The sequence below is a fragment of the Bombina bombina genome, chromosome 5 (assembly GCF_027579735.1).
Source record: "Bombina bombina isolate aBomBom1 chromosome 5, aBomBom1.pri, whole genome shotgun sequence".
Classification (NCBI taxonomy): domain Eukaryota; kingdom Metazoa; phylum Chordata; class Amphibia; order Anura; family Bombinatoridae; genus Bombina; species Bombina bombina.
Window position 1 is genome coordinate 562,222,901 of NC_069503.1, and position 26,728 is coordinate 562,249,628.

Sequence of the window (26,728 nt, forward strand, 5' to 3'; positions counted from 1 at the left end):
TCATAAGTTCTCAGAGATATATTATATACTGAATTTATGTTCAATCATATTTGCTTCATCCTCTTTACCCAAAAACTGATTCTAACAAAGACTCAAAAATAATTACTAATACCTGTGAGAGGAAGGATAATTCCTATGTTAGAAATTACTCTGATGCAATAGTATCTCTTTCACCATTTTGTGAGTACAATCTGTCCAAGTATATACCACCTTATTACTTGTGACTCCAATCTCACACCAGCTTTTATTATTTACAATTGATATTCTTAAGAGGTATCAGTTCTCATTGCTCATTGAGAATTGTATAACTAGGAATACCTACACTCATACAATTATCCTAAAAAGGGAATTAGGGTTATTGCAGAATAATCAAGCCTTATAATTATTATGGATCCTGCACAAATGTCCAATGAAATTGGCACCCTTAACCAAAAGGTTGAATTACTTGCACAAGGTCTAACTGAACTACAAACCGAGAATAACACTCTCAAATGTTTGATGAATGATTACTTAACACAGAAACCTACTGATCATCCTGAACCCCAAATTAACCCACCTCATCCATTTTCAGGGGTTCGTTCTAAATACCGAGAATTTAAGAATTCATGTATGTTATTATTTAACATGAAACCTAAAACGTACAGTACTGAGAGAATTAAGGTCTGTACGACTATTTCTTATTTGAGTGGGGAACCCAGAGCATGGGCAGATCGTTTCTTCAAGTCTGGGGATCCTATATTAGATTCATTAGACAATTTTTTCACAGCTATGTCTACCCTATATGAGGATACCAACAAACAAAGCACCGCTGAACAAGCCCTGAGATCCTTAAAACAGGGTAAAAGAGCGGTAGAAGACTACATAGCCGAATTCCAACTCTGGGCTACCGATTCCGAATGGAATGTAATTAGCTTGAAGAATCAATTCAGGCTGGGGCTATCGGAACACCTCAAAGATGAACTTTCCAGGATAGAGTTACCCGAAACCTTAGATGCTTTAATAAAAGTTTGTATCTCAATGGACCGCCGCTACAGGGAAAGGAAGTTGGAAAGACAACACCCTGAAGCATATGGAAGAAAACATTATGTTACACATTATGAAAAACCCAGCACTCCATCAGTCGCTATGGAAATAGGTGCTATAAAAGGTCCTCTATCCCAAGACGAAAAGACAAGACGTCGATTATCTAACCTGTGCATGTACTGTGCAAACAAGGATCATGGTGTGTCTACATGTCCTCTTCTCCGTCAGAAGAAGGGTACGATTTTTCACTGTATTACCACTATCTCAACAAATAAAAATACCAATTTGACCATATCTATGTCTTTACAGTGGGACCAACACCTCTACCAGAGCGAGGCTATGATTGACTCCGGAGCCTTCGGAATGTTCATAGACCAAAAAGTTGTCACTGTAAATAAAATCCCTTGTGTGTTGAAAGATATACCTGTCTTTGTCAAAGTTATTGATGGTTCTAATTATTTAAAAGGTCCTATTACACATCACACCATTCCGCTTCTCACCACAACTAAAACTGGCCACAAAGAATATATAACTTATGACATTATTCCAGGTTCCATACATCCCATCATCTTGGGATACCCATGGTTAAAAAAACATAACCCCACAATTGATTGGTCTAATAATAAAATTAAATTTGAATCTCCCTACTGTTCACTAACCTGTTATCCATATATACAGATCAACCATGCTGAAAATGCTTTACCATCAGAATATTCAGAATTCATGGTGCAGTCATCCCATTTGGTAGGATATTCCCCCTATCACAAAAAGAGTTACAGTTCTTGAGAGAATACCTAGATGACAACCTGCGAAAGGGTTTTATTTCACCCAGTACCTCGTCAGCAGCAGCTGGCATCTTTTTTGTTGCAAACAAAGATGGCACCAGACGTCCAATTATTGACTACAGAGCTCTCAATTCTATAACCATTAAGAATCGATATCCCCTTCCTCTCATCCCAGAACTTCTAGAAAGGTTAAGTGAAGCTAAAATATTCACCAAATTAGACCTAAAAGGTGCATATAACCTTATCAGGATGAAGAGCGGGGATGAATGGAAAACGGCCTTTAGGACCCGTTATGGGTTATTCCAATATAATGTCATGCCCTTCGGCCTCACAAATGCTCCAGCCACATTCCAATATTTTATAAATGATATTTTTAAAGACCTCATGGATGTGTGCGTAGTCATATACTTGGACGACATTTTAATTTACTCTCGTAATCTAACCGAACACGTAAAACACGTTAGGTGGGTCTTAGCTAGATTGAGGGAACACCAACTATACGCTAAGATGGAGAAGTGTTGCTTCCATGTAAAGACTATAAAATTTCTAGGTTATATAATCTCACCTACTGGTATAACTATGGACCCAGAAAAGGTATCTGCCATAATCAACTGGACAAACCCCACTTCTGTAAAGTCTTTACAGCGATTCTTGGGGTTTGCGAACTTTTACAGACGATTTATAAAAAACTTCTCCACAGTTGTCAAACCATTAACAAGACTAACAGGTAACCAAAGATTTTCATGGAACAAAGAAGCTCAAGATGCTTTTCAACTTTTAAAAAGGAAGTTCTCAACAGCTCCAATATTACAGCTTCCACACCCAGATTACCAGTACACAGTAGAGGTTGATGCATCCAATACTGGAATTGGAGCTGTTCTCTCCCAACAAAGCTTGACTAATCCAAACCTACATCCTGTCGCCTATTATTCAAGAACACTCACAAATGCTGAACAAAACTATTCTGTGGGAGACAAAGAACTGTTAGCAATTAAATGTGCTCTGGAACATTGGAGGCATTTACTTGAGGGCACTTCTAAACCATTCTACATCTTCACCGACCATAAAAACCTTCAATATCTTAGGAATAATAAAACACTTTCTTCAAGACAGGTCAGATGGGCGCTATTCCTTGACCGATTCAATTTTCTTATTACGTATCGACCCGGATCAAAGAATGTAAAGGCCGATGCTCTCTCCAGATCACTTGTACCAATCACTGAAGATTCTGAGAAAAAATATCTCATTCCTCCCCACAAAATTGTAGCTTCTGCAACTACTCTACTCACAGATATAATATCAGCTTTAAACGCAGACACAGAAATTCCTTCATATTGTGAACAAGACAAAAAATCTGGATTATACTTAAAAGGTAAAACCTACATCCCAGCATCACTACGCCAGGAACTCCTACAACATTACCATGACTCACCCCTTTCCGGACATCCTGGCATTACAAAAACCGTGGAACTCCTTCAAAGAACTTTCTGGTGGCCACATCTAAATCAAGATGTAGCGGAATTTGTGACGAAATGTAACACTTGCGCAAGAAACAAAAAAGACCACCATAAACCATTTGGGCTTATGTGTCCATTACCAATCCCTGAGATTCCATGGAGTATGATAGCCATGGACTTCATCGTTGACTTACCACCCTCTAACCAGTTTACAACCATTCTAGTGGTGGTAGATCATCTCACCAAATTAGCTCATTTTGTACCATTGAAATCTCTACCTACTGCCATCACCACTGCTAAGATATTCATTTCACAAATCGTGAAACTTCATGGATTACCCACTTCCATTGTGTCAGATCGAGGCACCCAATTCACCTCCAGATTCTGGAAGGAATTGTGCCGAATTCTTCAAATCTCATCAAGACTTACTACTGCATTCCACCCTCAATCCAATGGGTTGACTGAACGTACCAACCAAACCCTGGAACAATATCTTCGATGTTATATCTCCCATCTCCAAGAAGATTGGGTGGATTGGTTACCACTTGCAGAATTCGCATATAATAACTCTATGAATACCTCCACAAAAACCTCACCTTTCTATGCCACCTACGGATACCATCCAAAGTCTCTTCCAGGCAGAGACCATGTATCCATCAACCCCACTGTATCGGATTACACCCAAAACATTAAGTCCTCACTTACTCTTCTAAGAAGTAATCTAGAAGAAGCCAAAGCCACACAAAAGAAATACTACGATACCAAAAGGTGTACTCCTCCTACATTCAAGGTCGGAGATCGTGTTCTACTTTCCAGTACCTTGTAAAAAACTAGCAAATCAATTCATTGGTCCCTATACAATCATAAAGGTCATTAATCCTAATGCTGTTACACTGAAACTTCCTAATGCAATGAGGATACATCCGTCCTTCCATGTGTCTCTATTGAAACCCTATCTTGGAAAAGACAATGGACAAGTCAGCAATGCAAATCCTCCTGATATAACCGAACCAGATCAATTGGATTACAAAATAGAAGAAATCCTTGACTCCCGTGTACGGTGGAGAAGAGTTGAATATTTGGTACACTGGAAAGGCTATGGTCCAGAGGAAGATTCCTGGGTTCCTTACTCTGATGTTCACGCTCCACGTCTTCTTTCTGATTTTCATGCCAAATACCCGAATAAACCTGGGATTGCGGAACGGTGAAGGGCATCCTGAGTGGGGGGATCTGTCATATTCTATGTCCCTTTAAGACATATCATATTGTTATAACCTGCCCCTTTAAGACTACCTCTGCTGAAAACCGTAACACCTATTTAAGGAGGGACTCAAGCAATATACAATTGCTTGATTATTGCAAGTGTGTGGTATCCACGTCTCACTGAAACTTTCAGATACCATACTCCTAAGTCCATGATAAACCTATAGTTACTAAAATAATATTTGATCAATCTAACTCTGAGTCAACACCTACCTCTTTACAAACCTTCTACAGCTTTTCCCATAAGCTTTAACAGACCGCTTGTGTGCAAAGGCATAAGCAAGGAGTGTCTCTCTATCAAACCGGAGATCTCGGCTTTCACTGACGTCATCACTGACAGCGCGTGGAGACGGAACACCCGACAAGCTGCCTGATCAAACACAGCTCACAGCGGGGATACTAATCATACACCGGAGAAGTTTAGCGCTACAACGCTACCAGATCAATTCAAGGAAACCGCAAGTATCATTTACTCTTTAGACTGTCACTAACTAAGTTACGCTTTCTGCATTCTCAAATCTGACTTTATTAACACCGGAATTGACGAAGGAGTGATAACCTCATTTGTTTGTAAACAGTGTCAGCCAGGCTGTATCTCTTTCTGTAAAAACGGTCTCCATACAAAACCTACACCTGAACAGTACTATTACTTATAAAGATTCATAAGTTCTCAGAGATATATTATATACTGAATTTATGTTCAATCATATTTGCTTCATCCTCTTTACCCAAAAACTGATTCTAACAAAGACTCAAAACTAATTACTAATACCTGTGAGAGGAAGGATAATTCCTATGTTAGAAATTACTCTGATGCAATAGTATCTCTTTCACCATTTTGTGAGTACAATCTGTCCAAGTATATACCACCTTATTACTTGTGACTCCAATCTCACACCAGGTTTTATTATTTACAATTGATATTCCTAAGAGGTATCAGTTCTCATTGCTCATTGAGAATTGTATAACTAGGAATACCTACACTCATACAATTATCCTAAAAAAGGGAATTAGGGTTATTGCATAAAAGACCAATTGCTTTTCTCTATTAACTAGTTCACTTCCCTATAGTGAACTGCCTCTTTAATAGAAAAGCTACATTTACCATATTTCTCACATCAAGATTGTGAAAGCATAACAGGATTTCAGATAACTCTATCATGGCTAGGGAACTTCAAGTTCCCCCTTGATGATTGACATAGGCCACTGTCATGATATTGTCTGTCTGAAATTAGAGATCAAGCTCTTTCTTCAATAGGGGCCAAGCCTGAAGGGCCCTGAAAAGAGCACAGATATCTAAAATATTGATTGGTAACCTCGCCTCCCGAGGATTCCAAACTCCTTGTGCTGTTAGTGACCCCCAGACAGCTCCCCAACCTGTAAGGCTTGCATCTTTGGTGACCACAGACCAGGTAGGACAAGCAAAGGAAGCCCTTTGAAGAATGTAGTGATGATTTAAACAACAAGTCAAAGAAAGGTATTGGGATCTAAGAATATCAGTTGTGATATTTGAGTATAATCCTTGCACCACTGGCATAGCATACAAAGTTGGAGAAGTCTCATATGAAAATGAGCAAAGGGGATCGGGTCCGATACTGAAATCATGAGGCTTAGAACTTCTATACATTTAGCCACCGAAGGGAATGAAAGAGACTGAAGGTTTAGACAAGCTGAAAGCAGTTGTATTCGTATTTTTTCTGTTACAGAAAGAGTCATGGACACTGAGTGTATCTGGAAACCTAAAAAGGCTACTTTGGTTTGAGGTGTCAAGGAACTCTTTGATAAATTGATCCTCCAACCATGTTTTTGAAGAAACAACAACAGTTGATTCATGTGAGATTCTGCTAAAGGAAAAGATTGAGCTAGTACCAAGATATCCTCCAAAGAAGGAAACACCACAATAACTTGCGCTCTAATTACAAATAGAAGGGCACCAAGAACCTTTGAAAAAAATCTTCAAGCTGTAGCTAGGCCAATTGGAGGAGCCACAAACTTATAATGCTTTTCCCAAAAAGAGAATCTCAGAAACTGATAATAGTCTGGGTGAATACCGTTCCATTCGTAATCTAGCTCGAAGATGGTTGAATATGTTTAGTCTACATCTGGTACACCCTTCTAACTTTAAATCACATTATATCAGTGAAGGCTCGTCTATTGGGGCAGCAGGGGCAAAATGCCATTTGCCAAAAAATAAAAATAAATTAAAATCCCATTGTAAAGTTATTATTTTTTTCAGAAGTTGTGGGGTAATTTAAAATAATAATTATAAGATTTTCTTTTATTATCTGACTATAAGTAAAACTTTTTTTTATTAAGTACTGCCAGAATCAGAAACTAGAATCTAAGTGGGGCGTTTGTGGAATATGCCCTGCTTTAGAACACTTTGCACATGCTTTGTGTGCCCCTATTGGCTGTTTGTCATGTAACCAATTTACTTTCCATTCGGGTGCCTAAGCACAGACGGACTTTTAATTGCTTATTGGTTGATAGCATGAGTGGCATGGGGCTTCTATTCTCTCATTTGACCACTATGACCACTCTTATGAGGGTTGGGATTGCAGCAAGCAGAGCGCGCCTAAGTGCATCCCAGAGACGATTGACTCACTGCTGCTGATGGAGGGCTGAGCGAGTGGAATTGGAGTAGCTTATTACAACATTGAGAGTGCCTTTATTATGTGACTGACTGAGACTTGGAGAGGGCAATCTGCATGCAGGGGGAGAGATTGATTACACTGCAAGCCAATGATGCAGAGAGGGAAACATCAGGAAGACAATCAGCACCATCTTGTTATCTGGCTGTGAACAGGAGCAGGTGAGAATATAGATCAAATCTGCATTTTACTTGTAAAGCTGCTCTGATGCATTCCTGACCACAAAACAACACAGAAGGAGGAAGAATCAGCAGCTCCCCTGTGTTTGTCGTGGTCAGGAAGGCATCAGAACAGCTTTACAAGTAAAAAGCAGATTTGATCTCTATTCTCACCTGCTCCTATATTCACTGCTAGATAACAATAGATATGCATATCCCTGCTGTTACAGAGGCGTTAGATCATGCAGCATGAATTAGCAGCTGGGGCTCTCACAGTTAACTTGCAATGCTCCTCCTCCTGCTAGCCCACGGAGCTGTGGTGACATCATCATCCCCTGCAGGAAGTGTGAGGCAAGCTGACAGTAGCCGCATTTGGGCAGCGCTTGCTCCCAGTGCCGGTGTTCTAAAGTAATGTGTCTACCCGTAGGAATGTGTATACCTCATCACTTCCGGTGACGTTTCTCAGCTGGTGGAGGTTTGTGGCGCTCACTGCGCCTGCGCTAGAGGCACAATCTCCTTACAACAGCTGAGCTGAATTGATGAGAATACGATAAATTATGTGGCACGCGCACGTTACTTATAACTCTGGAGCTAATAATATTATAGACTTAATAAACTGTAATAGGCATCTCCCTTTTTGGTGAAATGGGTTAGTCCAGATCTGAGCATAGACTTGTGGTCTGCTGAGGATGAATATGTGATGGATACCCAGACAGATAAATATGTATGTGCGGACGTATGTGTAATGATCAGTACTCATCGTGCTGCAAATGCTTACTACACGTGCAAATATACAGATTTAGGTGAGTATTGAAATCCTGGTGATCCATCAAACTGATGTTAGATACTGCTGTATAAAGTTTTGTAATAAATACAACACCCTCACCCCTCCTATGTATACAACTAATATGCACATTAAATCTGTATATTTGCATGTGTAGTAAGCATTTGCAGCACAATGAGTTTATTAAGTCTATAATATTATTAGCTCCGGAGTTATAAGTAACGTGCGCATGCCACATAATTGATCGTATTCTCATCAGCTGTTGTAAGGAGTTTGTGCCTCTAGCGCATGCGCAGTGAGTGCCACAAACCTCCACCAGCTGATGGTACGTCACCGGAAGTGATGTGGTAAACAAATTCCTATGGTAGACGGTTTAATTTAAGACACCGGCACATATGCAGCAGTGATGACGTGGTGCTGTGGATATGTCACCAGTTTAGGGAGCTTTGACAAAACGCTCCCATCGCAACGTCCCATGTCACCATTGACAGAAAAGTAGGCATACGCAAAGGGATCTGTATAGTACAGAGACGCTTCTAATTGCATGCAATATTTCTAATACATTTTAAGTATTAGAAATATTGCATGAAAATAGAAATGTCTCACATATGAATTATATATGTGTAATTCACTATCGTGCAGCAGATCCTTTTGTGCATGCAAACGTTTATTATTATCTCCCTTACTTGTAAAAGTATTATTAAATTTATATATAAATATATATATAAATAAGTGTTTTACATTTAATAGTACTTTCATAAATCGTGATAATAAATAATGCAGACATGATTAACTTTTACAATATTGTAAACATGGCAGCCTCCACGTGCAACACGTGTGTATATAAATATACTGTGTGTATATATAAATATATATACACATGTGTTGCTCATGGAGGCTGTCATGTTTGCAAGCGTCTGGGCTTGCTCTGAAAAGTCCCAGCTTTACCAGCACGCTAAAAACGCTGGGACTTACGTCATCAGAGCTCTGAGGGAACGCCCAGCGACTCACTGTCAAGTGTTCACAGAACGATCCAAGCCAGTCCTAGGTCGCTTGGAGCACTTGCCGAACACAGCCAGTGAGAGGCAGAAGGCAGAAGCCTTATAACCAGCCAGTGACAGAATCATTTTTACCAGGATATACAGCACAATAAGCACAATATTCTCACACACTGAGTCAGTGTGTGTGACACAGTATTGTGCTGCATTTCCTGGTAAAAACGATCTTGCTTTATTAATTAGCCACAGATAAAGCAAGCAAAAAAGGAAATCCTGGGGTTCTCCACTGCAGGTCACAATGCAATGCAGGTTTTATGTGACCTGTGCATTGTGTCTGCTTTACATCTGCAGGAATCAGTGGGAAATGTATAGGTGCACAAATACACATTGCAAATGTAACTGTGGGACAATTAGAAACTTTGCCTTACTATTTACACTTTTAAAGGGACAGTCAACCCAAAAAATTTCCTTACTGCTACAGATAATGTTTACTAGGATAAATATTTCAAAATGTAGCACAATTTTGCTAAATATATTGTTTTCAAGAAAAATTACTTACTACAAATCCCTTTTTGAAATGGCCGCCAGCCCCCTCCTCTATTTCGTCATAACCCTTTATCCTTCATTCCTCTTCAGCAAGAAACTTCTCGTGCCTCTGCGCTCACGTTGTTTGCGCATGGGCCGATTTTAGTGACCTTTTGAAGCAGGAACTTAAAATAACCGCTCAGTATCCTAGCGGTTCCTATATGCGGCGGACCAGTTGGCTTCTCTTCATCTACCGCCGCATATAGAAACCGCTAGGATACTGAGCGGTACTGATGATCCTGAATTCTGCTAATATGTATCAGAATATATGTATCAGAATATATGTATCAGAACAAAGGGCTCAGTGATGAGAAATGTCTATGCAAAACCCATACATACATTTCTGTGAGGTTTCCAAGATATGAATTATACAACTTCTCTGTGATACGGCTCTCGCTGTAGTTGCCAAGGGCTGTTTAACTTAGAACTTGTCAGTGCCTTGTTAAATAATTTCCCAGTCTTGCTGCTCTTGCCAATAATTTGCCAGTCTTACTACTCTGGCCAGATCTGTTATTCATTGCATCCCATTGGATTGCCAATACATGTTAATAGGACATAACAGTTAATATGCCGGGGCTACACTATAACGCAGCAACTAAGAACACTACACATTAACCAAAAATGTTTTTACCCAACAACTGCCATCAGCACTACGTGCCCATGCCACTGCTGATCTCTGAGTTTACATGGAGGCTTATTGTTATGTGTGCCCCATGCACATTTTTTTTATTACTTTTTTCACTAAGCAAAATGTGTTGCGTTTGCATAAGTAAAACAATTCAATATAGATATTCCGAAACCAGGCTTTTATATTTCTTAAAGTAGTTTCATGGTTTTGGATACACATGTAAGCTCTCTAATCATGTTTATGTCTACCACACAAAGTTCAAAGCGTTGTAATGACAAAGTTGTGCTCATCACCCTATCCTAAAGATGTTTGATGAGCACGCAATCTGTGATTACAGATGTTTTTTTATTTTTTTTATTTTCCCCATGCACATTAATTTATACTACATAGTGTGTACCTACCAATAGGAGCCCAGGCTAATTTATAGATTGGCACTAGGTACGTGCACATGGTGCTGATCGAGAGCTATAGCAGCCTTTATAAACACACTACATTACAATAGCTCTACACCCCCAATATACTGATTACTTTCATATCCTTTTATATTGACAAAGAAAATTTGAACATATTTATAACCAGAATCAATTCAAGTTTTGTATAAAACCCAGGTATTCATCTTCTAATGGGCAACTCTATATACACAAGCAGAACAACAGTATACATAGATATACCTAGCACGTAGGGATCTTTACATTTATAAATATTTTAATATATTTTACAATAAAAGATCTTTTAAAGCAGTAATTTACTGGTTATTATTTTTCCCTTGTGGGAGCATTTTTTAGGAGTGTTTTCTACAGAAATGTATTTGAGCTCAGCTCTTTGGGGATATAAATAAAGAGACTTTTGTTTCTCCTTATTTGTACATTGTGTCTCCATTAAATAGTTTATTTTTATGTCCTGATTTGAGAATAAAATAAAGGGTTAAATGCTTTTAACATAAATTGATTTTTTTTAATAGTATTAGGTTCCAATCTCAGCAAGAATGGTCATTGGACTCAGGTTAAAGGGATATTGCAGCAAAAATTGGAATGCAGTGATAAGAGGTTTCTCGTGTAACCGGCATTGTTATATTAATTTCCTCTTCTCTGAAATGTGATTTTTAATAATTATTATTATAACATTCAAAAGTATTTTCGGATATTCTCAGAAACCTGCATGTAAAATACAAGACACACAATTTACTGAAACAAATGTTTTAGACAGATCTCAGCAAACATTCCTTTCTGCTTCAGTGATATACAGCACCTAAATATTCCTGGAAGTTGCTAAACATTCTAAAACATTTATTTCAGTAAATTGTGTGTCTTGTATTTTACACGCAGTTTTGTGAGAATATCAGAAAATACTTTTGAATGTTATAATAATAATAATTAAAAATCACAATCCAGAGAAGAGGAAATTAATATAACAATGCAGGTTATACAAGAAACCTCTTGCAAAATTAATTCAATTTTTATATTTTTATTTTAATTGTATCATGCAATTGCATTTTTATAGTAATCATTTTAATTTTTTTGCGCATTGAATTAATTTTGAAAGAGGTTTCTTGTATAACCTGCATTGTTATATTAATTGCCTCTTCTCTGGAATTCTGGTTATAAATATGTTCAAATTTTCTTTGTCAATATAAAAGGATATGAAAGTAATCAGTATATTGGTGGTGTAGAGCTATTGTAATGTAGTGTGTTTATAAAGGCTGCTATAGCTCTCGATCAGCACCATGTGCACGTACCTAGTGCCAATCTATAAATTAGCCTGGGCTCCTATTGGTAGGTACACACTATGTAGTATAAATTAATGTGCATGGGGAAAAAAAAAAAAAACATCTGTAATCACAGATTGCGTTCTCATCAAACATCTTTAGGATAGGGTGATGAGCACAACTTTGTCATTACAACGCTTTGAACTTTGTGTGGTAGACATAAACATGATTAGAGAGCTTACATGTGTATCCAAAACCATGAAACTACTTTAAGAAATATAAAAGCCTGGTTTCGGAATATCTATATTGAATTGTTTTACTTATGCAAACGCAACACATTTTGCTTAGTGAAAAAAGTAATAAAAAAAATGTGCATGGGGCACACATAACAATAAGCCTCCATGTAAACTCAGAGATCAGCAGTGGCATGGGCACGTAGTGCTGATGGCAGTTGTTGGGTAAAAACATTTTTGGTTAATGTGTAGTGTTCTTAGTTGCTGCGTTATAGTGTAGCCCCGGCATATTAACTGTTATGTCCTATTAACATGTATTGGCAATCCAATGGGATGCAATGAATAACAGATCTGGCCAAAGTAGTAAGACTGGCAAATTATTGGCAAGAGCAGCAAGACTGGGAAATTATTTAACAAGGCACTGACAAGTACTAAGTTAAACAGCCCTTGGCAACTACAGCGAGAGCCGTATCACAGATAAGTTGTATAATTCATATCTTGGAAACCTCACAGAAATGTATGTATGGGTTTTGCATAGACATTTCTCATCACTGAGCCCTGTTCTGATACATATATTCTGATACATATATTCTGATACATATTAGCAGAATTCAGGATCATCAGTACCGCTCAGTATCCTAGCGGTTTCTATATGCGGCGGTAGATGAAGAGAAGCCAACTGGTCCGCCGCATATAGGAACCGGGTCACTAAAATCGGCGCATTGCGCATGCGCAAACAACGGGAACGCGGAGGCACGAGAAGTTTCTCGCAGAAGAGGAATGAAGGAAAAAGGCTTATGACGAAATAGAGGAGGAGGCTGGCGGCCATTTCAAAACTCCAGAGGGACATGTAGTAAGTAATTTTTCTTGAAAACAATATATTTAGCAAAATTGCGCTACATTTTGAAATATTTAACCTAGTAAACATTATCTGTAGCAGTAAGGAAATTTTTTGGGTTGACTGTCCCTTTAATATTAAAAAGGGTTTGACCTTAAACCTGTAGTTTGACTTTCTTTTGTCAAAACAATCTTGTAATCTGTCTCCCATGTGTCCCCAAGTTTGATATATATATATATATATATATATATACTGTACATATACTGTATATAGGTCTGTGTGTAATATATATATATATATATATATATATATATATATATATGTATGTGTGTGTATATATATATATATATATATATATATATATATATATATATATATATTGTATATATGTATGGGTGTGTGTGTGTATATATGTGTGTGTATGTTTGTGTGCATGTGTGTATGTATGTATGTGTATATATACACACAATATATATATATATATATATATATATATATATACACACACACACATGTATATATATATATATATATATATATATATATATATATATATATATATAGAGAGAGAGAGAGAGAGAGAGAGAGAGAGAGAGAGAGAGAGAGTAGTGATATGGGAGGAACAATCTGAGGGCGGGCTTTATTTTAAGGGGTGGGGTCTAGCGCCCCTCCATCATTAAAATTCACCAGCCAACACTGCATTATATTATTCATTTGATTTGAGGGGACAGATTCACAGATAGAGGCATAAGTGCCACTGATACCCAAAAGGAAAAATAAATACATACAGCGAAGAGTGAAAATGCAGTTTAGAGAGCTCCTAGAGGACTTGCAATACTATGCTAAGTATTGTGTTGTAGTTAACTAAAGCAGTAAAAAGTATTTCTAAAGATAATTTTATATGTCAAAAACTATTGTATAACAATAAACTGAAAGAGAATATTTTTTAAAGTTGATCATTGCGAACAATTTAAAGGGGAGAAAAATGTCAGTAAACTGTTCCTTTAATTATTAGTCAGCATGGATTATTTATTATTATTAGATTTTTTATAGAGAAGCATGAGAAGCACTTCTGTTAAGCATGATGTTATATCAGATATCTGAAGTATTTCAATACCTCAATGGGATTCAATTGAAAGTCAACTGGAATCTGCTGATCCCTGATTTCTTTCAGCGCTACCATTGCTATTCGTATGTCATCCAAGTCTTTGATCTGTCTATTAAGCTTTTTGCCAATTTCTTCAACACATGTAAATATGTTTTCCATCTCTGTTCTGTATTTCTTGTTACAATGACGACCAAAATCAACCATCCAAGCTTTAGTTTCAGAGGTCAATGCTAATTTCAAATTACCTTAGGAAAACAAAACCATATATATTGTCAGCATAAATAAAACATGTATAAATAAAACTTATATCTCAATATGAAAAAAAAGATTTATTTTATTTAATCTTACTTACTCTAAATAATTTATGAAATTGTGAGTTTATTAACCTAATATATCACAAAATCCTTTGATGACAGGTTATTAGAAAGGCTATTGGTTATACAAAATTATACAAAAATATATAGAAATATTAGGAATACACTCACATACATTATTGGCTAGATTACATGTGGAGCACAACTGAGAGGGTGTGGTCACATTTTAGGCATAACACAAAATCTGGCATTGCAAGTGGATGGTAAAAAAGTAACCAGAAAATCTTAGTATAGCCAACATTTTTTTAGCATCTATAAATTTAATGGAGAATGCAGGGAGTAGTATTAGCACTCATATTACAGTTGGTGAATTAAGTGCTGTGCTTAAAGGGAACATTTACGCTAGATTTTTCTTTGCATACATTTTTTGTAGATGATCCCAGGTGTGATTTTGTAAAAATCCATAGTTTTGCTTATTTTTAAAGACTGATTTTCAGACTCCTAACCAAGCCCCAAAGCTTTAGATGTATACTAATGTCTGCAGACTATTGCTTGTGTAATGGGTCTTTTCAGAGGAAGGTGGAGGGGGGAAGATTGTTTGACTGTTCCTGTTTTCTCAGCTCCTGTTAGTTGGTGTCCCAGCCTAACCTCATTATCAGTGCTAAACTGGGAGTTTCTAAGTACGTTTTTAAAAGGTTTTATGCTGGATTTCTATATCAGTATCTGTGCACATTCTTCTTTATATTAGTGTCTATTACATGCAGTTATATGAAAATTGGTGTACACTGTCCCTTTAAGCACAATACAAACTACTGCCGAAAGATTTTGTATTTTGGAGACCATTATCACTTAGCAGTTTGCATTAAAAAAAAAATATATGAAAATGATGTGCAATTGTAAGTAAAAGCAGAAGGGACAGCACATAACAGTAAACAATCAGAGGCTGTCTTTGCTCTATGAACACTAGACACATGGGGGCCGATTTATCATGGCCCGAATGGGGCTATATACACCTGTTTCCATGCAAACCTTCTGGCTCGCCGGAAACAGAAGTTAAGAAGCAGCGGTATTAAGACCGCTGCTACTTAACTTGTCCACACCTCTGAGGCAGCTGACAGCAATCAGCCCGATCGGATATGATCGGGTTGATTGACAACCCCTGATAGCGGCCGATTGGCCACAAATCTTCAGTGGGCAGTATTGCACAATCATTTCACTAGAAATGCTTGTACAATGATAAATATGACAGCATATGCTGTCAACATTTATCAATATGCGGAGGACATGATCCGCTACAGTGGGTCATGTCCACTGCACTTTGATAAATCGGCCTCCATGGGTGAGATTACATATGCGGCATTGTCGCCCGAAAAAGCCGGCATCGGCTGTTTTTAGTCGGATATTGCTATCACATATACGGCGCCGCATATATATCCCGCACATATATTTCGCCCGTCGCCCGCTAATTTTACTCCCATAAACTGACACAGAACCGGCGTCGCAAGTCGGTATCACATATTTAGTGCAAGGACTTGCGCACTGAAAATGGAGACATTTTATTCCATTTTCACCTCACCACACGTAGGCAGACGCAGCAAGCCTTGCGCTGAATATATAAGTACCATAACTGCCTAGACGTATTAACAAACACCTAACACAAGCCTTATATCTATCTGTCAACCGCCATCCCCCCACCGCAATAACTAAATAAAATGTATTAACCCCTAATCCGCCAACCCCCACATTGCAAAGTACATAATAAAGTTATTAATCCCTAATCTGCCATTCACCAACAACGCAAATAGGCTAACTAAAGTATTAACCCCTAAACCGCCAACCCCAAAAAACGCAGACTGCCTAATTACACTATTAACCCCTAAACAGCCAACCCCCCACAATGCAAAGAATTAATCTAATCCCTAAGCCCCCTAACACCCCCTAAATTAACCCCAACTACATAAAATAAAAAAAGACTACCTTACTAATAAATTAATTAAAAAGTACCAAAATAAAAAAATTATCCAAAATATATATTTTTTTTAAACCTAATCTAATACCCCTATAAAAACAAAAAAGCCACCCCAAAATAAAAAACACCCCCTAATCTAAAAATAGACTACCAATAGCCCTTAAAAGGGCCTTTTGTAGGGCATTGCCCAAAAGCGATCAGCTCTTTAACTGTTAAAAATGACAAATTACCCCCTAAAAGTAAAACACCCAACCCCCCAAAATAAAAAAACCTAGCTCTAAAAAAAACGAAGCTACCCATTGCCCCTAAAGGGGCATTTGTATGGTCATTGCCTTAAAAGGGCAATCAGCACGTTTGATGCCCCAAAAAAAAATTATGCTTACCTGATAAATTATTTTCTTTCCTGGCAGGAAGAGTCCACAAATTCATTATTTACTGTTGGGTAACACCACCTGTCCATTACGAGGAGGCAAAGACACATCAGCCAAAGCTATAACTATCCTCCCCTTCCCCTAAGACCCCAGTCATTCAGCCAAGGAAATAAGGAAAGAAAAGAGAAATACTAGGGATATAGAGGAGTCTGAAGATAAGAATAAAACGCCACCTTAAAAACTATCAGGGCGGATTCGTGGATTCTCCCTGCCAGGAAAGAAAATAACTTATCAGTTAGGCATACATTTTGTTTTCTTTCCAATGGCAGGGAGATTCCAGAAATTCATTAATTACTGTTGGGAATCCAATACCCAAGCTAGAGAGGACACTAAATGAAACAGGAAGGGAAAGCAAGTCTGGCGAACCTAATCTAAAGGCACCACCTCTTGAAGAACCTTTCTCTCAAACGAAGCCTCAGCTGACGCAAAAACATCAAATCTATAAAATTTTGAAAAAGTATGCAAAGAGGACCAGGTAGCCGCCTTACAGATCTGTTCTATGGATGCCTCATTCTTAAAAGCCCAAGAAGAGGACACCGCACGAGTAGAGTTAGCTGTAATCCTCTCAGGGTGTTGGCCATCTTCCTCATAAGCAAAACGAATGATACTCCTTAACCAAAAAGAAAGAGTAGTGACAGAGGCCTTCTGACCCTTGTGCTTACCAGCATATAAAATAAACAAGGACGAAGATTGTCTTAAGTCCTTGGAAGCATGAAGATATAACCTTGCTCGAACTACATCCAGATTGTGCAGTAAATGCTTCTTCTGAGAAGGAGGATTTGGACAAAAAGAAGGAACCACACTTTCCTGATTAAAATTGGCAGTTAGAAACAACCTTGGGAAGAAAAAACTACCTTATCAGCATGAAAAAACAATAAAAGGAGATTCACTCTGTAAAGCAGATAACTCCAAAAACATTTGAGCAGAAGAAAGAGCCTATAAAAAAAATCTTTCCAAGACAAAAGTTTAATGTCCATAGACACTAACTGCTCAAAAGGTGGCCTTTGCAGAACACGAAGAACAAGATTAAAGGGACATTAAACCCAAAATGTTTTTTTCATGGTTAAAATAGACAATACAATTTTAAACAACATTCCAATTTACTTCTATTAACTAATTTGCTTTATTCTTTAGATATCCTTTGTTGAAGAAATAGCAATGCACATGTGTGAGACAATCACACGAGTAATCTTTTTTTTTTTTTTTTTTTTTATTTGTAACCAACACATTTGTAAGACAATATTATGAGAAGCGAGACATACAGAAAAAAACAACAAAGAAGACCAATAACATCATCAAAGAAGAAGCGCCAATACATAAATTAAGGTCGCTCTTCTACAGGGTTCCAAATTTACATTTAGTCATGTAAATGATAAATTCACACTTGAATCCTGAATTTCTATATTTCTCATAGTAACTTGTTCCCACACCATATGTTGGTAGTTTTTGTCATTTTAATTTCTCAGAAGAACGAGATAAGAAAAAGGAAAAAAAGAAAGAAAGAAAGAGAAAAAAAAAAAAAAAGACAAAATTTGACTTTCCCTCGAGTTGCTTCCCCCCATCACTCAGGCCACTAATAAACTTCCGGTGAAATAGCATTAATTCGGCTGTAGATCCGGAAAATCATTACTCAATAGGGCCAATTCTAAAGATTCTGTACCTCTAAAGGGTGAAATAAGTATCAGTTGGATTTCTTTAGGCATACTGTTAATTACATTCTTCCATTTGGTTAGAAAGTGTTTAACTTGTGCCTCCGAATTTATCGAGGTATCCATTTGTTCCATTATGAGTTGGTTTTTTTAAGTTTTTGAATAAATTCTGAGAGAGTAGGAGCTTTAAACGATTTCCAATATTTAAGGATCAACAGCCTAGCTGTCATTATTACCGTATTTAAATATGTTAAGTATTTATTCAATCCTTCTTTGTGGAAATCTATAAAGAAAAAAATATGATCTTCATTTAATTGTACGTGTGCTTTATTAATTTTATTTGTCCAAAAATTAATCTTATTCCAAAATTTCCTGACCTTGGGGCATCCCCAAAAGTAATGAATTATATCCGCTTTAGCTTGTCTACATTTAGGACAAAGAGAACCTAAGTTACCCCACGATGCTTTCATATGCGCTGTGATATAAATGTGGTTGATGTTTTTCGTATGTGATTCTCTCCATGCAGCAGCAAGTGTTGATGCATCTGCACGCCTATAGCTTTTATGTATGGTATCAACTGAAACTTTCCACCAGACTGCTAATTTATTAACATTATCCAAGCCTCTCTGATTCAAAGCTAGTTTGTATAATGTACTTGAATAGTTTGTACTTTCAGATAATATATTTTGTATTTCTATTAACTTTATATTTTGTTTTTTTATAGGTGGTAGACCTGAACTGTGAATTAGTTTCACTACAGAAATTGAATAGTTAAAGGTGGTAGACCTGAACTGTGAATTAGTTTCACTACAGAAATTGAATAGTTAAAGGTTTGAGTTAATTTACATTCTTTTGTATTCTGGTTTTTAGTATTGCAATTAGATAACAATTAGATTGTTTGCATAGGTGAGCAATTAGGAGGGACCCCACCCTATCTTTCTGAGGGTATTTAAAGAGATCTGTTTAGCTCTGCTTCTTAGCAAAGAGATCAAACTACAAAAGGACTAAATACATAAGGATATTTGAGTTATTTCAGAAAGGTATATAACATTTCTCTTTTAAATTGTTGTTACTTGAATAGTTTGTACTTTCAGATAATATATTTTGTATTTCTATTAACTTTATATTTTGTTTTTTTATAGGTGGTAGACCTGAACTGTGAATTAGTTTCACTACAGAAATTGAATAGTTAAAGGTGGTAGACCTGAACTGTGAATTAGTTTCACTACAGAAATTGAATAGTTAAAGGTTTGAGTTAATTTACATTCTTTTGTATTCTGGTTTTTAGTATTGCAATTAGATAACAATTAGATTGTTTGCATAGGTGAGCAATTAGGAGGGACCCCACCCTATCTTTCTGAGGGTATTTAAAGAGATCTGTTTAGCTCTGCTAAACATTTAGCTCTGCTTCTTAGCAAAGAGATCAAACTACAAAAGGATTAAATACATAAGGATATTTGAGTTATTTCAGAAAGGTATATAACATTTCTCTTTTAAATTGTTGTTACTTGAATAGTTTGTACTTTCAGATAATATATTTTGTATTTCTATTAACTTTATATTTTGTTTTTTTATAGGTGGTAGACCTGAACTGTGAATTAGTTTCACTACAGAAATTGAATAGTTAAAGGTGGTAGACCTGAACTGTGAATTAGTTTCACTACAGAAATTGAATAGTTAAAGGTTTGAGTTAATTTACATTCTTTTGTATTCTGGTTTTTAGTATTGCAATTAGATAACAATTAGATTGTTTGCATAGTTGAGCAATTAGGAGGGACCCCACCCTATCTTTCTGAGGGTATTTAAAGAGATCTGTTTAGCTCTGCTAAACATTTAGCTCTGCTTCTTAGCAAAGAGATCAAACTACAAAAGGATTAAATACATAAGGATATTTGAGTTATTTCAGAAAGGTATATAACATTTCTCTTTTAAATTGTTGTTACTTGAATAGTTTGTACTTTCAGATAATATATTTTGTATTTCTATTAACTTTATATTTTGTTTTTTTATAGGTGGTAGACCTGAACTGTGAATTAGTTTCACTACAGAAATTGAATAGTTAAAGGTGGTAGACCTGAACTGTGAATTAGTTTCACTACAGAAATTGAATAGTTAAAGGTTTGAGTTAATTTACATTCTTTTGTATTCTGGTTTTTAGTATTGCAATTAGATAACAATTAGATTGTTTGCATAGGTGAGCAATTAGGAGGGACCCCACCCTATCTTTCTGAGGGTATTTAAAGAGATCTGTTTAGCTCTGCTTCTTAGCAAAGAGATCAAACTACAAAAGGATTAAATACATAAGGATATTTGAGTTATTTCAGAAAGGTATATAACATTTCTCTTTTAAATTGTTGTTACTTGAATAGTTTGTACTTTCAGATAATATATTTTGTATTTCTATTAACTTTATATTTTGTTTTTTTATAGGTGGTAGACCTGAACTGTGAATTAGTTTCACTACAGAAATTGAATAGTTAAAGGTGGTAGACCTGAACTGTGAATTAGTTTCACTACAGAAATTGAATAGTTAAAGGTTTGAGTTAATTTACATTCTTTTGTATTCTGGTTTTTAGTATTGCAATTAGATAACAATTAGATTGTTTGCATAGGTGAGCAATTAGGAGGGACCCCACCCTATCTTTCTGAGGGTATTTAAAGAGATCTGTTTAGCTCTGCTAAACATTTAGCTCTGCTTCTTAGCAAAGAGATCAAACTACAAAAGGATTAAATACATAAGGATATTTGAGTTATTTCAGAAAGGTATATAACATTTCTCTTTTAAATTGTTGTTACTTGAATAGTTTGTACTTTCAGATAATATATTTTGTATTTCTATTAACTTTATATTTTGTTTTTTTATAGGTGGTAGACCTGAACTGTGAATTAGTTTCACTACAGAAATTGAATAGTTAAAGGTGGTAGACCTGAACTGTGAATTAGTTTCACTACAGAAATTGAATAGTTAAAGGTTTGAGTTAATTTACATTCTTTTGTATTCTGGTTTTTAGTATTGCAATTAGATAACAATTAGATTGTTTGCATAGGTGAGCAATTAGGAGGGACCCCACCCTATCTTTCTGAGGGTATTTAAAGAGATCTGTTTAGCTCTGCTAAACATTTAGCTCTGCTTCTTAGCAAAGAGATCAAACTACAAAAGGATTAAATACATAAGGATATTTGAGTTATTTCAGAAAGGTATATAACATTTCTCTTTTAAATTGTTGTTACTTGAATAGTTTGTACTTTCAGATAATATATTTTGTATTTCTATTAACTTTATATTTTGTTTTTTTATAGGTGGTAGACCTGAACTGTGAATTAGTTTCACTACAGAAATTGAATAGTTAAAGGTGGTAGACCTGAACTGTGAATTAGTTTCACTACAGAAATTGAATAGTTAAAGGTTTGAGTTAATTTACATTCTTTTGTATTCTGGTTTTTAGTATTGCAATTAGATAACAATTAGATTGTTTGCATAGGTGAGCAATTAGGAGGGACCCCACCCTATCTTTCTGAGGGTATTTAAAGAGATCTGTTTAGCTCTGCTTCTTAGCAAAGAGATCAAACTACAAAAGGATTAAATACATAAGGATATTTGAGTTATTTCAGAAAGGTATATAACATTTCTCTTTTAAATTGTTGTTACTTGAATAGTTTGTACTTTCAGATAATATATTTTGTATTTCTATTAACTTTATATTTTGTTTTTTTATAGGTGGTAGACCTGAACTGTGAATTAGTTTCACTACAGAAATTGAATAGTTAAAGGTGGTAGACCTGAACTGTGAATTAGTTTCACTACAGAAATTGAATAGTTAAAGGTTTGAGTTAATTTACATTCTTTTGTATTCTGGTTTTTAGTATTGCAATTAGATAACAATTAGATTGTTTGCATAGGTGAGCAATTAGGAGGGACCCCACCCTATCTTTCTGAGGGTATTTAAAGAGATCTGTTTAGCTCTGCTAAACATTTAGCTCTGCTTCTTAGCAAAGAGATCAAACTACAAAAGGATTAAATACATAAGGATATTTGAGTTATTTCAGAAAGGTATATAACATTTCTCTTTTAAATTGTTGTTACTTGAATAGTTTGTACTTTCAGATAATATATTTTGTATTTCTATTAACTTTATATTTTGTTTTTTTATAGGTGGTAGACCTGAACTGTGAATTAGTTTCACTACAGAAATTGAATAGTTAAAGGTGGTAGACCTGAACTGTGAATTAGTTTCACTACAGAAATTGAATAGTTAAAGGTTTGAGTTAATTTACATTCTTTTGTATTCTGGTTTTTAGTATTGCAATTAGATAACAATTAGATTGTTTGCATAGGTGAGCAATTAGGAGGGACCCCACCCTATCTTTCTGAGGGTATTTAAAGAGATCTGTTTAGCTCTGCTTCTTAGCAAAGAGATCAAACTACAAAAGGATTAAATACATAAGGATATTTGAGTTATTTCAGAAAGGTATATAACATTTCTCTTTTAAATTGTTGTTACTTGAATAGTTTGTACTTTCAGATAATATATTTTGTATTTCTATTAACTTTATATTTTGTTTTTTTATAGGTGGTAGACCTGAACTGTGAATTAGTTTCACTACAGAAATTGAATAGTTAAAGGTGGTAGACCTGAACTGTGAATTAGTTTCACTACAGAAATTGAATAGTTAAAGGTTTGAGTTAATTTACATTCTTTTGTATTCTGGTTTTTAGTATTGCAATTAGATAACAATTAGATTGTTTGCATAGGTGAGCAATTAGGAGGGACCCCACCCTATCTTTCTGAGGGTATTTAAAGAGATCTGTTTAGCTCTGCTAAACATTTAGCTCTGCTTCTTAGCAAAGAGATCAAACTACAAAAGGATTAAATACATAAGGATATTTGAGTTATTTCAGAAAGGTATATAACATTTCTCTTTTAAATTGTTGTTACTTGAATAGTTTGTACTTTCAGATAATATATTTTGTATTTCTATTAACTTTATATTTTGTTTTTTTATAGGTGGTAGACCTGAACTGTGAATTAGTTTCACTACAGAAATTGAATAGTTAAAGGTGGTAGACCTGAACTGTGAATTAGTTTCACTACAGAAATTGAATAGTTAAAGGTTTGAGTTAATTTACATTCTTTTGTATTCTGGTTTTTAGTATTGCAATTAGATAACAATTAGATTGTTTGCATAGGTGAGCAATTAGGAGGGACCCCACCCTATCTTTCTGAGGGTATTTAAAGAGATCTGTTTAGCTCTGCTAAACATTTAGCTCTGCTTCTTAGCAAAGAGATCAAACTACAAAAGGATTAAATACATAAGGATATTTGAGTTATTTCAGAAAGGTATATAACATTTCTCTTTTAAATTGTTGTTACTTGAATAGTTTGTACTTTCAGATAATATATTTTGTATTTCTATTAACTTTATATTTTGTTTTTTTATAGGTGGTAGACCTGAACTGTGAATTAGTTTCACTACAGAAATTGAATAGTTAAAGGTGGTAGACCTGAACTGTGAATTAGTTTCACTACAGAAATTGAATAGTTAAAGGTGGTAGACCTGAACTGTGAATTAGTTTCACTACAGAAATTGAATAGTTAAAGGTTTGAGTTAATTTACATTCTTTTGTATTCTGGTTTTTAGTATTGCAATTAGATAACAATTAGATTGTTTGCATAGGTGAGCAATTAGGAGGGACCCCACCCTATCTTTCTGAGGGTATTTAAAGAGATCTGTTTAGCTCTGCTAAACATTTAGCTCTGCTTCTTAGCAAAGAGATCAAACTACAAAAGGATTAAATACATAAGGATATTTGAGTTATTTCAGAAAGGTATATAACATTTCTCTTTTAAATTGTTGTTACTTGAATAGTTTGTACTTTCAGATAATATATTTTGTATTTCTATTAACTTTATATTTTGTTTTTTTATAGGTGGTAGACCTGAACTGTGAATTAGTTTCACTACAGAAATTGAATAGTTAAAGGTGGTAGACCTGAACTGTGAATTAGTTTCACTACAGAAATTGAATAGTTAAAGGTTTGAGTTAATTTACATTCTTTTGTATTCTGGTTTTTAGTATTGCAATTAGATAACAATTAGATTGTTTGCATAGGTGAGCAATTAGGAGGGACCCCACCCTATCTTTCTGAGGGTATTTAAAGAGATCTGTTTAGCTCTGCTTCTTAGCAAAGAGATCAAACTACAAAAGGATTAAATACATAAGGATATTTGAGTTATTTCAGGAGTTATTCAGGGTTATTCAGGCTTATTCAGTAGAAAATAATACTTATATTTTTCTTATTGTTAAAGTGTTGCATAGTTTAAAATGTCTCAGATACAGTGCAATGGGTGTTTTGCACTTTTTAATCGTTCTACTTTTTGGAGATTTAGGGGCTGTCCTGTTTGTAAGCAGTTTTCCCTGTTAAGGGAGGAAATAGCTAAACTTCAAGCTAAGGTAAGTAACATACCTGTTACCTCTACAAAGCTGCCTCAGAAAGAAGCCCCTCTACCCCAGAGATCAGCAAGGAGAGGCAGATGGATCACTGTAGGCTCTGGAAGAATTAGAACAGTAGACCAGAAGCATTGCCCACAACCTCTGCCATTGCAAAACTCCTATGCTGCTCTTGCCGAATACACTTGTGATGAGGAGATTGCTGTTTCTGAGCCCTCTGAAGCTGTAACAGGTAATTTAAAGCTATTGGCACCTGATTCTCCAGGTAACATAACACAGGAAAGAACTGCAGATGTGTTTTTGAGAAAAAGACTGTTAGTGGGTGACTCTATTTTGAGGAATGTGTATTTAGGTGAAAGTAAAGGAGAAACAAGGGAGGTTAGATGTCTTCCAGGAGCTACTGCTCACAGGGATAGGAATCGTATTTTGAGAATTGTTAAGGCAGCAGGAAAGGGAAGTGAGTTGGATGTGATTGTTCATTTAGGAACAAATGATCTGGCTAGTAATCATGTTGCTGCTGTTCAGAAAGAGTTTTGTGACCTAGGTAATCATTTAGAGACTGTGGCATCAACTCTATCATTTTCTGCTATTTTACCTGTGTATGACCAGGAAGCAGGAAAGATGGAGCGGATAACAACATTTAATTCTTGGTTAGATAAGTGGTGCAGGGAACGAGGATTTGGTTTTATTGGCCATTATAGCTCTGTTTGGAAAGATACTAGGTTATTTAGGAGAGATGGCTTGCATTTGGATGCTAAAGGAACAGAGTATCTGGGAGAGGAGTTCAAATACTTTATTAGAAATCATTTAAACTAATAAAGGGGGGTAGCATTAATATATCCACCTGCCCCCCACAGCATGCCAAAACTGTTAGTCCAAGTAACAATTCTAGAAATTCTAGTAGAAAAATTCTTCGTGCCATGAGCACAAATGCTCGCAGCTTAGGAAATAAATTACCTGAACTCATTTCAATAATGACTAGGGACAACTTGGATTTAGTAGCTATAACAGAAACATGGTACAATGATTTGCATGACTGGGACATAGTCATACCTGGATACAGGTTATTTAAAAAGAACAGAGTAGGAAAGAAAGGTGGAGGAGTTGCTTTGTATGTAAATGAAAATATAAAGGTTACTGAAATTGTAGGAACAAATGATGAGGTGGAAAGTATTTGGGTGACTTTGGAAATTGGAGATAAAAATGTTTTTAGAATAGGGGTTGTATATAGGCCTCCATTGCAGGATGAAAAACTGGACAATCTGTTATTAGATGAAATAACCAAAATGACCATGAAGGGTAAGGTTATAGTACTGGGGGACTTTAATTTGCCAGATATAGACTGGAAGATTCCTTCTGCTAGATCGGCTAGAAGCAGGTATATTCTTGAATCTCTGCTAGGGGAATCACTTGAACAATTAGTCAAGGAACCAACTCGTAAGGAAGCTATATTAGATCTAATACTTACAAACAGTGATACAGTTTCAGATGTGTCTGTAGGTGAGAACTTAGGATCCAGTGATCATCAATCTGTTTGGTTTAGTATTCATGTTCAGGAACTGTACACCCAGACTAAAACAAAAGTTTTAGACTTTAGGACGGCAGATTTTTCATTAATGGGAGAATACCTAAAAAACTATTTAAAGGGGAAAAATCTTATTACAGGGGTTCAAGAACAGTGGGAATTTGTGAAAGGTGC

At 35.9% G+C, this 26,728-nt stretch overlaps 1 protein-coding gene across 1 annotated transcript in view; it reads right to left on the reverse strand.

Annotated features, from left to right (window-relative positions):
- The window catches only part of DNAH5 (dynein axonemal heavy chain 5), a 1,563,391-nt gene that overhangs the window by 606,437 nt on the left and 930,226 nt on the right, over positions 1 to 26,728 (reverse strand). The window contains 1 exon segment of the mRNA XM_053715797.1: positions 14,226 to 14,461. Coding sequence (XP_053571772.1) covers positions 14,226 to 14,461 — 236 coding nt within the window.